At 45.9% G+C, this 13,279-nt stretch overlaps 1 protein-coding gene across 1 annotated transcript in view; it reads left to right on the top strand.

The window, feature by feature from the left end:
• Nucleotides 1-13,279, top strand: part of LOC139562093 (kinase non-catalytic C-lobe domain-containing protein 1) — a 57,225-nt gene that overhangs the window by 24,311 nt on the left and 19,635 nt on the right. The window contains 1 exon segment of the mRNA XM_071379428.1: nucleotides 9,129-9,376. Within this exon segment, the coding sequence (XP_071235529.1) occupies nucleotides 9,129-9,376 (248 nt within the window).

The raw sequence follows: 13,279 nt of genomic DNA, 5'->3' as shown, positions 1-13,279 counted from the left end.
AAAGAGATCGAGGTGCCTTGTGAGGATCAGGCGACGAGTGGCTAATCTGCCTTTGCCATCCGTACTGCTGAAAGCACGTATATCCTACCGGGACATTAAAAACTGTAATATCTTATGTTTCACCGAGTCGTGGCTGAACGACAACATTAATAACATACAGCTGCCGTGTTATACACTATCGGCAGGATAAAACAGCAGTCTCTGGTAAGACACAGGGCGGGGACCTATGCATATTTGTAAACAGCAGCTGGTGAAGGAAGTCTCGAGGTTTTGCTCGCCTGAGGTAGAGTATCTCTTGCTAAGCTGTAGACCACACTATCTACCTAGAGAGTTTATCTGTATTTTTTGTAGCTGTCTACATACCACCACAGACCGATGCCGGCACTTAAACCGCACTCCGTGAGCTGTATACAGCCATAAGCAAACAGGAATACGCTCATCCAGAGGTGGTGCTCCTTGTGAACTTTAATGCAGGGAAACTTAAATCAGTTTCACCTAATTTCTATCAGCATGTTAAATGTGCAGCCAGAGGGGGGAAAAAAACTTTAGACCACCTTTACTCCACACACAGAGACGTGTACAAAGCTCTCCCTCGCCCTTCATTTGGCAAAATCTGACTGCTTTACAAGCAAAAATTAAAGCAGGAAGCATCAGTGACTCGGTCTATAAAAAAGTGGTCAGATGAAGCAGATGCTAAACTACAGGACTGTTTTAATATCACAGACTGGAATATGTTCCCGGGATTCTTCCGATGGCATTGAGGAGTAAACCACATCAGTCACTGGCTTCATCAATAAGTGCATCGATGACGTCGTCCCCAAAGTGACTGTACGTACATACCGCAACCAGAAGCCATGGATTACAGGAAACATTCACACTGAGCTGAAGGGTAGAGCTGCCGCTTTCAAGGAGCGGGACTCTAACCCGGAAGCTTATAAGAAATCCCGCTATGCCCTCTGACGAACCATCAAACAGGCAAAGCATCAATACAGGACTAAGATCGAATCGTACTACACATGCACCGACGCTTAGACTACAAAAGGAAATACAGCCGAGAGCTGCCCAGTGACAAGAGCCTACCAGACGAGCTAAATAACTTCTATGCTCGCTTCGAGGCAAGTAACATTGAAACATGCATGAGAGCATCAGCTGTTCCGGATGACTGATTGATCACACTCTCCGCAGCCGATGTGAGTAAGACCTTTAAGGTCAACATTTATGCAGCCAAAATGCGTTCAGAGACCTTCTAAAGCAGCCCCGCCCCCTCAAGATTCTGAGCCTGCTTGGCAGGGTTGGTCCTGCAAAGCCAAAGCCCCCTGAAGGGAGAGCGTGATATACAAAGACATTCTCAAAGCTGCTAATGAGAACCTTGACGACCTTGTACCTAGCCGGTGGGGATTCCGGTGGGGTGCCCCCACCCAGGCAATGACAGTGTTGGCAACACTAGCTGCAGTAACCCATGGGGAGGGAGGTCACACTCGGACATTCAGAGAGGGGGGATATTATTGTGGCCCTGGTGGCACAAAATCAAAGGTCTGACTGCACAGAGACGCTTGGGAATATGGTCACTACAGGGGACCATGCTGTGAGTGTTTCAGGGGAAGGGGGTATATCTGACCTCCATCATCTAGGACGTGACAATGGTTAATCAAATCTCCCCATTTCTGCCCATTTCTTTGCGTGGTTTTGCAGGCCTTCTCATACAGCTGCAACTGTATATGCATTCGTAAATCAAGAACTTTGAGTTGGGCTCTGGGATGGTGCAACTGATGAGAATCTGTGTCTATGGTTGCTGTGGGGGAAAGGGGTTGAGTGTGTGTAGGACAATATAGGATGATTCACAATAATTGTTTGCTAATATAATAATTGGTTGCCATAATGTAATTTTGGTAATGGCTGGACTGGTGAGAGGTAAAAATCCTTTGCATAAATTTCCTATATTACTACAAATATTAATAGCTAATTATGGAAAATAAGAGAAACAGGATTTTTAAAGTATGTATGTGTATATATATAATTGTTTTATTTTGGGGGGGGGCTATATATAATACAAATCGAGGTTAGGGCAATGGAAATGCATTTGGCGGTTGATCTGCTTCTGTTCTGTGGGTGGCACTGTGTGCTCTTTTCAAAGGATGGGTCTCGGTCTCTCCGGGGCTATGGGATCCGGGGGTGATCTGCCGGGCATTGGGATGACAACCCAACTCGGGATGAGGAGGGCTTTTAGCGGATGGAATAGTGTGGACCAATTGTAGGTTTACTTCGTAGCAATGCAAATATCATGGTACAGCTATATAGACACTCAATCATCATGTTACTTTTTAATGGTACATTTACAAACATATATTTTGATAAATATAATTGAAACTTGTCTCATTATGGTAAGTGGTGAAATAAGTATAGCCAGTTATAATTGTAATGGCTTAGCAGATAATAAGAAAAGACAATCAGTATTTACCTGGCTAAAAGAGAAGGAATATAATATCTATTGTTTACAGGAAACTCATTCAACAATTTTAGATGAAGTTTTGTGGAAAAAGGACTGGGGGGGAAAAATATATTTCACCCATGGGCAAAGAAATTCAAAAGGGGTGATGATATTAATTAACAGTAATTTTGATCCAAATGTGCAAATTGTCCAAACAGATCATCAAGGTAGATGATTTGAAATATGTTATGGGACAATAAACAGATATGGCTTATTAACCTATATGGTCCAAATAATGATGATCCACGCTTCTTTGAAAATATATATAAGAATTTATCAACTCTACAAGCAACACTAGACTCTATTATTATTGTGGGGGATTTTAATACGGTTTTAAATACCTCTATGGACCGTAAAGGAAATCACACTACAAACTATCACCCTCAGGCACTGAAGGAAATCAGGAATGTCATGGATATACTGGTATCAGTGGATATATGGAGGCTTAAATACTCTGACCTAGTGAGATATACTGTACATGGCAGAGGCTTAATCAAGCTAGTCGTCTTGATTACCTTCTTATGTCACTCTCTCTGGCACCAAAAGTTAAAGTGTTGATAAGGGACAGAATGCGGACGGATCATCACAGAATTGGCATATATATTACTCTTACATAATTTCCACGTGGGCGGGGATATTGGAAATTTAGTCAAAGCTTACTGGATGATAAATTCTTCTGTCCTAGTTATAACTGACTTTTTCCGACATAACATAGGTACAGCAGATCCCCTTATTGTATGGGACACTTTTAAATGTGCCTTTAGAGGCCATGCAATTCAGTACTCATCTATAAAACAAAAGCAATTTAGATCAAGGTCCATATTAACAAAGGAAATTGAAGGACTAACAGTACAGTTAGATAGCAACAAAAACTCTACCATAGAGGCACAGAATAAGTTAGAGGGGGAAAAAAAGAAATGGAGGAACTTATTCAAGAAAGATCCAGTGTAATATATTATGGATGGAATATGGGGAAAAATTCACCAAATGATTTTTCAATCTTCAACATAGTGTCACGCCCTGGCCTTAGTTATCTTTGTTTTCTTTATTATTTTAGTTAGGTCAGGGTGTGACATGGGGGAGGTATGTGTTTTGTATTGTCTAGGGTTTTTTGTATGTTTATGGGGCAATGTTTAGTCTAGGTGTATGTATGTCTATGGTTGCCTAGATTGGTTCTCAATTAGAGACAGCTGTCTATCGTTGTCTCTGATTGGGAGCCATATTTAGGCAACCATAGTCATTAGGTAGTTTGTGGGTGATTGTCTATGTTGCATGTTAGCACTTAGTTTGTATAGCTTCACGTTCGTCGGTTTATTGTTTTGATTTTGTTTGTATAGTGTTCTTCGTTTTCGTCTTTATTAAAGTAAAGATGTATTGCTATCACGCTGCGCCTTGGTCCTCCTCTCTTTCACTTTACGACAATCGTGACACATAGAAATGCTACCAAAAAAATATTGAAACTTGTTACAAATGATGGAGTCACACATGATTCACAGAGAAAGAGGAAGTAAAGTACTTTAAGAATGTTTTCTTTTCAGTCTCCTCCATCTCCGCTAATTGTATGGATTTTTTCCCTATTAATAATGTAAAATGAACATCTGTACAGAAAGACTCATGTGAAGGCTAAATTACAGAGGAGGAACTTATTGATGCAATTAAAGCCTTTAAGGCTGGGAAAACTCCAGGGCTGGATGGCATACCAGTGGAAGTACACCAAACTTTTTTTTATATACTCAGAGGGCCATAATTAGCATGTTTTAACCACTCCTATATAAACGGTAGATTATTGGAATACGCAACAAGAGGGTCTGATTTCATTATTACTGAAACAGGATCCAAGTGTTATATAAAAAGATCCAGTCCATTTAAAAATTGGAGGCCTCTTACACTTCAGTGTTGGCCTGTCTCCTGGTAGTGCCTCCATGCTCTGGACACTACGCTGACAGACACAGCAAACCTTCTTGCCACAGCTCGCATTGATGTGCCATCCTGGATGAGCTGCACTACCTGAGCCACTTGTGTGGGTTGTAGACTCCGTCTCATGCTACCACTAGAGTGAAAGCACCGCCAGCATTCAAAAGTGACCAAAACATCAGCCAGGAAGCATAGGAACTGAGAAGTGGTCTGTGGTCACCACCTGCAGAACCACTCCTTTATTGGGGGTGTCTTGCTAATTGCCTATAATTTCCACCTTTTGTCTATTCCATTTGCACAACAGCATGTGAAATTTATTGTCAATCAGTGTTGCTTCCTAAGTGGACAGTTTGATTTCACAGAAGTGTGATTGACTTGGAGTTACATTGTGTTGTTTAAGTGTTCCCTTTATTTTTTTGAGCAGTGTATATATATATAGGGGATACAACTTTCTCAGCTCTGCAGATTTTGCTATGAGAAAGCAGAGTCATTAGATTATTTATTTTGGTACTGTCCATATGTAGTTCGTTTTTGGTCACAGGTCCAGGAATGGCTGAAGAATTGCAACATGAACCTAGAACTAACGCTGCAGATAGCAATACTGGGTGATTTGAAAAGTCATAATCAATCAAAAATCTCCTCTCCTCCCTTTCTGCATCCTTTGACTCTCTATGTCCCCTATCCTCCAGGCCGGCTCGGTCCTCCCCTCCTGCTCCGTGGCTCGACGACTCATTGCGAGCTCACAGAACAGGGCTCCGGGCAGCCGAGCGGAAATGGAGGAAAACTCGCCTCCCTGCGGACCTGGCATCCTTTCACTCCCTCCTCTCTACATTCTCCTCTTCTGTCTCTGCTGCTAAAGCCAATTTCTACCACTCTAAATTCCAAGCATCTGCCTCTAACCCTAGGAAGCTCTTTGCCACCTTCTCCTCCCTCCTGAATCCTCCTCCCCCTCCTCCCCCCTCCTCCCTCTCTGCGGATGACTTCGTCAACCATTTTGAAAAGAAGGTCGACGACATCCGATCCTCGTTTGCTAAGTCAAACGACACCGCTGGTTCTGCTCACACTGCCCTACCCTGTGCTTTGACCTCTTTCTCCCCTCTCTCTCCAGATGAAATCTCGCGTCTTGTGACGGCCGGCCGCCCAACAACCTGCCCGCTTGACCCTATCCCCTCCTCTCTTCTCCAGACCATTTCCGGAGACCTTCTCCCTTACCTCACCTCGCTCATCAACTCATCCTTGACCGCTGGCTACGTCCCTTCCGTCTTCAAGAGAGCGAGAGTTGCACCCCTTCTGAAAAAACCTACACTCGATCCCTCCGATGTCAATAACTACAGACCAGTATCCCTTCTTTCTTTTCTCTCCAAAACTCTTGAACGTGCCGTCCTTGGCCAGCTCTCCTGCTATCTCTCTCAGAATGACCTTCTTGATCCAAATCAGTCAGGTTTCAAGACTAGTCATTCAACTGAGACTGCTCTTCTCTGTGTCACGGAGGCGCTCCGCACTGCTAAAGCTAACTCTCTCTCCTCTGCTCTCATCCTTCTAGACCTATCGGCTGCCTTTGATACTGTGAACCATCAGATCCTCCTCTCCACCCTCTCCGAGCTGGGCATCTCCGGCAAGGTCCACGCTTGGATTGCGTCCTACCTGACAGGTCGCTCCTACCAGGTGGCGTGGCGAGAATCTGTCTCCGCACCACGTGCTCTCACCACTGGTGTCCCCCAGGGCTCTGTTCTAGGCCCTCTCCTATTCTCGCTATACACCAAGTCACTTGGCTCTGTCATATCCTCACATGGTCTCTCCTATCATTGCTATGCAGACGACACACAATTAATCTTCTCCTTTCCCCCCTCTGATAACCAGGTGGTGAATCGCATCTCTGCATGTCTGGCAGACATATCAGTGTGGATGACGGATCACCACCTCAAGCTGAACCTCGGCAAGACGGAGCTGCTCTTCCTCCCGGGGAAGGACTGCCCGTTCCATGATCTCGCCATCACGGTTGACAACTCCATTGTGTCCTCCTCCCAGAGTGCTAAGAACCTTGGCGTGATCCTGGACAACACCCTGTCGTTCTCAACTAACATCAAGGCGGTGACCCGTTCCTGTAGGTTCATGCTCTACAACATTCGCAGAGTACGACCCTGCCTCACGCAGGAAGCGGCGCAGGTCCTAATCCAGGCACTTGTCATCTCCCGTCTGGATTACTGCAACTCGCTGTTGGCTGGGCTCCCTGCCTGTGCCATTAAACCCCTACAACTCATCCAGAACGCCGCAGCCCGTCTGGTGTTCAACTTTCCCAAGTTCTCTCACGTCACCCCGCTCCTCCGCTCTCTCCACTGGCTTCCAGTTGAAGCTCGCATCCGCTACAAGACCATGGTGCTTGCCTACGGAGCTGTGAGGGGAACGGCACCTCCGTACCTTCAGGCTCTGATCAGGCCCTACACCCAAACAAGGGCACTGCGTTCATCCACCTCTGGCCTGCTCGCCTCCCTACCTCTGAGGAAGTACAGTTCCCGCTCAGCCCAGTCAAAACTGTTCGCTGCTCTGGCACCCCAATGGTGGAACAAACTCCCTCACGACGCCAGGTCAGCGGAGTCAATCACCACCTTCCGGAGACACCTGAAACCCCACCTCTTTAAGGAATACCTAGGATAGGATAAAGTAATCCTTCTAACCCCCCCCCCCCCCCCTTAAAAGAGTTAGATGCACTATTGTAAAGTGGTTGTTCCACTGGATATCATAAGGTGAATGCACCAATTTGTAAGTCGCTCTGGATAAGAGCGTCTGCTAAATGACTTAAATGTAATGTAAATGTAATAATATAATCATTATATTAACAAAAATGTTTCTTTAATTTACAATCTGTAGAGGCTATGAGAATAGAAAGGTTCAGTACTTTTGAAGCAGATCCACAGATGATGCAGTCTCTATGGCGCTCCACACTGTCCTTTCACACCTGGACAAAAGGAACACCCATGTGAGAATGCTATTCATTGACTACAACTCAGCGTTCAACACCATAGTGCCCTCAAAGCTCCTCACTTAGGGGCCTCTGCCAGGTGGTAAGGGTAGGTAACAACAAATCCTCCACGCTGATCCTCAACGCGGAGGCCCCTCAGGGGTGCGTACTCAGTCCTCTCCTGTACTCCCTGTTCACTCATGACTGCACGGCCAGGCATGACTCCAACACCATCATTAAGTTTGCCAATGACACAACAGTGGTAGGCCTGATCACCGACAACGATGAGACAGTCTATAGGGAGGAGGTCAGAGACCTGGCCGTGTGGTGCCAGGACAACAAGACAAAGGAGATGATTGTGGACTACAGGAAAATGAGGGCAGAGCACGCTCCCATTCTCATCGACGGGGCTGTAGTGGAGCAGGTTGAGAGCTTCATGTTCCTTGGTATCCCCATAACCAACAAACTAACATGGTCCAAGCACACCAAGACAGTCGTGAAAAAGGCCAGACAAAACCTATTCCCCCTCAGGAGACTGAAAAGATTTGGCATGGGTCCTCAGATCCTCAAAAGGTTTTACAGCTGCACCATCGAGGGCATCCTGACGGGTTGTATCACTACCTGGTATGGAAACTGCTCGGTCTCTGAACGCAAGGCACTACAGAGGGCCCAGTACATCACCAGGGCCAAGCTTCCTGCCATCCAGGACCTCTATACCAGGCGGTGTCAGAGGAAGGCCCTAAAAATTGTCAAAGACTCCAGCCACCCTAGTCATAGACTGGTCTCTCTGCTGTCACACGGCAAGCGGTACCGGGGCGCCAAGTTTAGGTCCAAAAGACTCCTTAACAGCTTCTACCCCCAAGCCATAAGACTCCTGAACATCTATCAAATGGCTACCCAGACTATTTGCATTGCCCCCTCCCCCCTTCTACACTGCTGCTACTCTCTGTTCTTATCTATGCATAGTTACTTTAATAACTCTACCTACATGTACATATTACCTCGATTACCTTAACACCAGTACCCCCGCACATTGACTCTGTACTGGTACCCCCTGTATATAGCCCTGCTATTGTTATTTACTGCTGCTCTTTAATTATTTGTTATTTTTATCTCTTACTTTTTGTAGGTATTTTCTTAAAACTGCGTTGTTGGTTAAGCGCTTGTAAGTAAGCATTTCACTATAAGGTTTACTACACCTGTTGTATTTGGCGCATGTGACAAATACATTTTGATTTGGTGCTGGAACACTAGGCTTTGGATACAAACAGAACAACTGCTTTGATACCAACAGTTTTGGACCACTCAACCCCAGCAGTCAGCTGCTAAGGAGCCGCTAAGGATAGTTAAATAAAAAAAGCTAATTATTGATTGTTTTGTTCTGATTAATTCATTTATGTTGGCCTACTTAACTGTTTTAATTAGGCCTGTGAGGAGTGGGCTTCTTTCAATTATCTGTCTAGATTTCTCATATGATTATTTGTCTGAACTTTCAGTATCTGCTGTGTTTTCGTATTGACTGAGTTGTTATTCCCGCTATTTTGTTTGCATTGTTTATGTTGTGTCTGATGTTTCAATTACTTTTCAGTCTGAGCTCTTATAGTCTGCATTCCGTTTTATTGAATTAGTGTGTTTTGCCTGTTTTTGTCTGTGTTTATGTGTTTGTCTAGTGGTCGGTGTGTGGCTGTGATGTTTGTGACTAGCTGTGACTGACTGTCGTTTTGTGTTTACTCTCTCCCTCTCTGGCTGCTGATGTGCCACATGTAGAGGCTCTAATGAACAGTCTCCATCAAAGCCATGGCAAAGAGCAGCCACCTCACCTCTGAGTGCTGCCAGCTGTAGAGCGGAGGAGACGGAGGCACTGCGGCGTGGTCATGTCGACCTGAACGGCAACCTGCACCACAGTGGACCTGTAGCTTCAGGTGCGTGGGAGAGATTTGAGAGACACCAGAGGGCCCTGTCTGCACACGGAGAAGATACTGAATCAGAGGAGGGTCAACATCATGGCTGCCCAGGTAGGGAAGGAAATACTGTAACTTTACAACTTTCATCACTGTTAACATTACTTCAATAACTCTACTCTATTACCATTACTTCACAACTGAAGGGGGTGTGAGGATGGGGTGCTGTGGGATTATTTAAGATCAGCTTTGAGCCTCCTGAGTGGCGCATCGGTCTAAGGCACTTCATTGTTATGGCTTCACTACAGCCTGGGGTTCTATCCCGGGTTTTGGCACAACCGGCCGTGACCGGGAGTCAATCAAATGTATTTATAAAGCCCTTCTTACATCAGCTGATGTCACAAAGTGCTGTACAGAAACCCAGCCTAAAACCCCAAACGGCAAGCAATGCAGGTGTAGATGCACGGTGACTAGGAAAAACTCCCTAGGAAGAAACCTAGAGAGGAACCTTGCTGTGAGGGGTTGCCAGTCCTCTTCTGGCTGTGCCGGGTGGAGATTATAACAGAATATGGCCAAGATGTTCAAATGTTCATAGATGACCAGCAGGGTCAAATAATAATAATCACAGTGGTTGTAGAGGGTGCAACAGGTCAGCACCTCAGGAGTAAATGTCAGTTGGCTTTTCATAGCCGATCATTCAGAGTATCTCTACCGCTCCTGCTGTCTCTAGAGAGTTGAAAACAGCAGGTCTGGGACAGGTAGCACGTCCAGTGAACAGGTCAGGGTTCCATAGCCGCAGAACAGTTGAAACTGGAGCAGCAGCACGACCAGGTGGACTGGGGACAGCAAGGATTCATCAGGCCAGGTAGTCCTGAGGCATGGTCCCAGGGCTCAGGTCCTCTGAGAGAAAGAAAGAGAAAAAGAAAGAGAATTAGAGAGAGCATACTTAAATTCACACAGGACACCAGATAAGACAGGAGAAATACTCCAGATATAAAAGACTGACCCAAGCCCCCCGACACAAACTATTGTGAGGCTGAGACAGGAAGTATCAGGAGACACTGTGGCCCCATCCAACGATAACCCCGGACAGGGCCAAACAGGCAGGATATAACCCCACCCACTTTGCCAAAGCACAGCCCTCACACCACTAGAGGGATATCTTCAACCGCCAACTTACTATCCTGAGACACGGCCGAGTATAGCCCACGAAGATCTCCCCCATGGCATGAACCCAAGGGGACTCCCATAGGGCGGCGCACAATTGGCCCAGTGTCATCTGAGTTAGGGGAGGGTTTGTCCGGGGGGCTTTACTTGGCTCATCGCACTCTAGTGACTCCTTGTGGTGAGACGGGCACCTGCAAGGTGACTACGGTCGTCAGTTGAACGGTGTTTCCTCCGACACATTGGTGCAGCTGGTTTTCGACATTAGGACATGTTCCACTTCCTGTGTAAGGTAGAGTCGTACTCTACAGATGTTGTAGAGCATGAACCTGCAGGAGTGAGTCACTGCTTTGATGTTTGCAGATAACAACAGGGTGTTGTCTAGGGTCACGCCAATGTTCTTTGCACTCTGGAAGGGGGACACCGTGGAGTTGTCAACCACGAAGGAGAGGTCTTTGAGCGGCCAGGCCTTCCCCGGGAGGAAGAGCAGGTCTGTCTTGTTGAGCTTGAGGTGGTGGGCCGACATCCAAGCTGAGATATCTGGAAGGCATGCAGAGATGTGTGTCGCCACCTGAGTGTCAGAAGGGGGGAAGGAGAAAAGTAGTTATGTGTCATCCGCGTAGCAATGATAGGAGAGGATATGACAGAGACAAGTATCTTGGTGTATAGAGAGGAGAGGGCCTAGAACCGAGCCCTGGGGGGCACCAGCAGTGAGAGGACGTGGTGCAGACACAGATCCTCTCCACGTCACCTGGAGCGGCCTGCCAGGTAGGATGCAATCCAAAAGTGTGTAGAGCCTGAGACGCCCAGCCCTGAGAGGGTGGAGAGGAGGATCTGATGGTTCACAGTGTTGAAGGTAATGGATAGATTTAGGAGGATGAGAACAGAGGATAGAGATTTAGCTTTTGGCAGTGTGGAGAGCCTCCGTCACACTGAGAAGAGCAGTCTGTTGAGTGACTCGTTTTGAAGCCTGTCTGGTTAGGGTCAAGAAGATTGTTCTGAGAGAGATAGCGAAAGAGTTGGTCAGAGACAGCACGCTCAAGTTCTTTGGAAAGAAAATAAATAAGGGCTACCGGTCTTTAGTTTTTGACGTCACAGGAGTCAAGTAGGAAAGAAATGAATCGAAGGCAGACGTCAGGGGGTTGAAGTCACCAAGTACGAAGAGCGGTAAGCCATCGTCAGGATATTAGCTTACCAAGGTGTCAAGCTCATTGAAGCACTCTAAGGACACCTGGTGGGCGATAAATGACAACAATGTTAAGCTTGAGTGGACAAGTGACCGTGACAGCATAGAATTCAAATGAGGAGATGGGCAGGTGAGACAGGAGAAAATAAATACAAATTTCCACTTAGGAGAAATGAGTAGCCCTGTGCCACCACCGTGACAACCAGATGCTCTCAAACTGAACTATGAGAGTAAACGTAGTCAGATGAAGAGAGAGTAGCTGGAGTAGCAGTGTTCTCTGGGGTGATCCATATCTCCGTCAGGTCCAAAAGGTCAAGGGACTGAAGGGCAGCATAGGCTGAGATGAACTAGGCGTTCTTGACCGCAGATCGGCAGTTCCAAACGCTGCCAGAGACCAGGAATTCCACATGGGTTGTGTGCGCAGGGTACACTAAACTAGCAGGGTTGCAGCCAAGGGGTGGGGAGCGTCTGTAAAGCCTACGGGGAGAGGAGCGAACTAGGATTGAAAACACACACATAGTTGCCAAAGCTACAAAAGAGCAAAATGAGATTGAGAATAACTAGGGAAAATACTCAAGGGAGACAGTGGTGTGGAGCCTTCCTCTCATAACACTGCAGAACCTTCTCTGTTTCGGCGACCATCTTAGTTTTGCGACGAGACCGCTGCTTACAGCTGCCGCTTTGAAAACAGGCAAGACTGAAGTTCTAATTGCTAATTGCCTTGCAAAAGGTGAAGAGCACACAAGCACACCTCCCGGTACTAATTGCTGATTGCCTAGGAGAGGTGAAACCACTCCAATACAGCCACTGATTACCAAAACAACAACAGTCACAAATTGCCCTGCCTCTTAATCCTGGTTGATGTGTCAACAATCATCTGCACGTTAATAGCATTCAGCAGTTCACACACCAAGTAGACTACTGGGAAGACAGGCAGCACTTAAAGGAGATGGCCCTAGCTAGCAAAAACAAAGACAGTAATTATACTTAGAATGTAGATATCAGGAGTCCTCTAGCAATATAATTTAGCACCATTACTTCACAACTGTCATTACAGTTACCATTACTTCACAACTGTTATTTATCACTGTTACCAGTACTTCACAACTGTCATCACTGTTAGCGTTATCATGATAAATGTCTGTGAGATGACCTAGTTAGATGAAGTTGTATACTGTAGCGAGATGTTGTGACAAATCCAGCTTTGAATGGCAGTTGAATCAAGTTGTTAGGCGAATGATTGGCGGTTGGATTAAGTAGTTAAGAGCACGGTTTATTCAAGACGGCTCAAATCACGCTGTGATGTTACAATGATCTCCTCAGCTGGAGAGAGTTGTTGTGGAAACAGGCACAGGCACAGTCACTTCCTTTCCATCTACACGCCCCAATACATACAATTAGCATAATGCACACGCAAACAAACACCTAAAGACCCATTGGTAACAAACACTGCACACTTGCACACTGCACACATCTTCAGTTTCACACAAAATACTTTGTGTGAGATGATAAATCAGAGCAAAAATAGTCTGCTCACGCTGTAAGGTGGAGGACGCCTGTGATGCAGAATCAAACAATATAACAAGGTTAGCATTTAACAGCATACCATAAAACAAATTTAATAGAGCCTTTCACCAAAAGAAAGCTTCAGCCTTGCGAGAATAACA

This window comes from Salvelinus alpinus, chromosome 32 (genome assembly GCF_045679555.1).
Source record: "Salvelinus alpinus chromosome 32, SLU_Salpinus.1, whole genome shotgun sequence".
NCBI classification, from domain to species: Eukaryota; Metazoa; Chordata; class Actinopteri; order Salmoniformes; family Salmonidae; genus Salvelinus; species Salvelinus alpinus.
The sequence above is the reverse complement of the archived record's forward strand: the minus strand, read 5'-3'. Positions and strand labels throughout refer to the sequence as shown.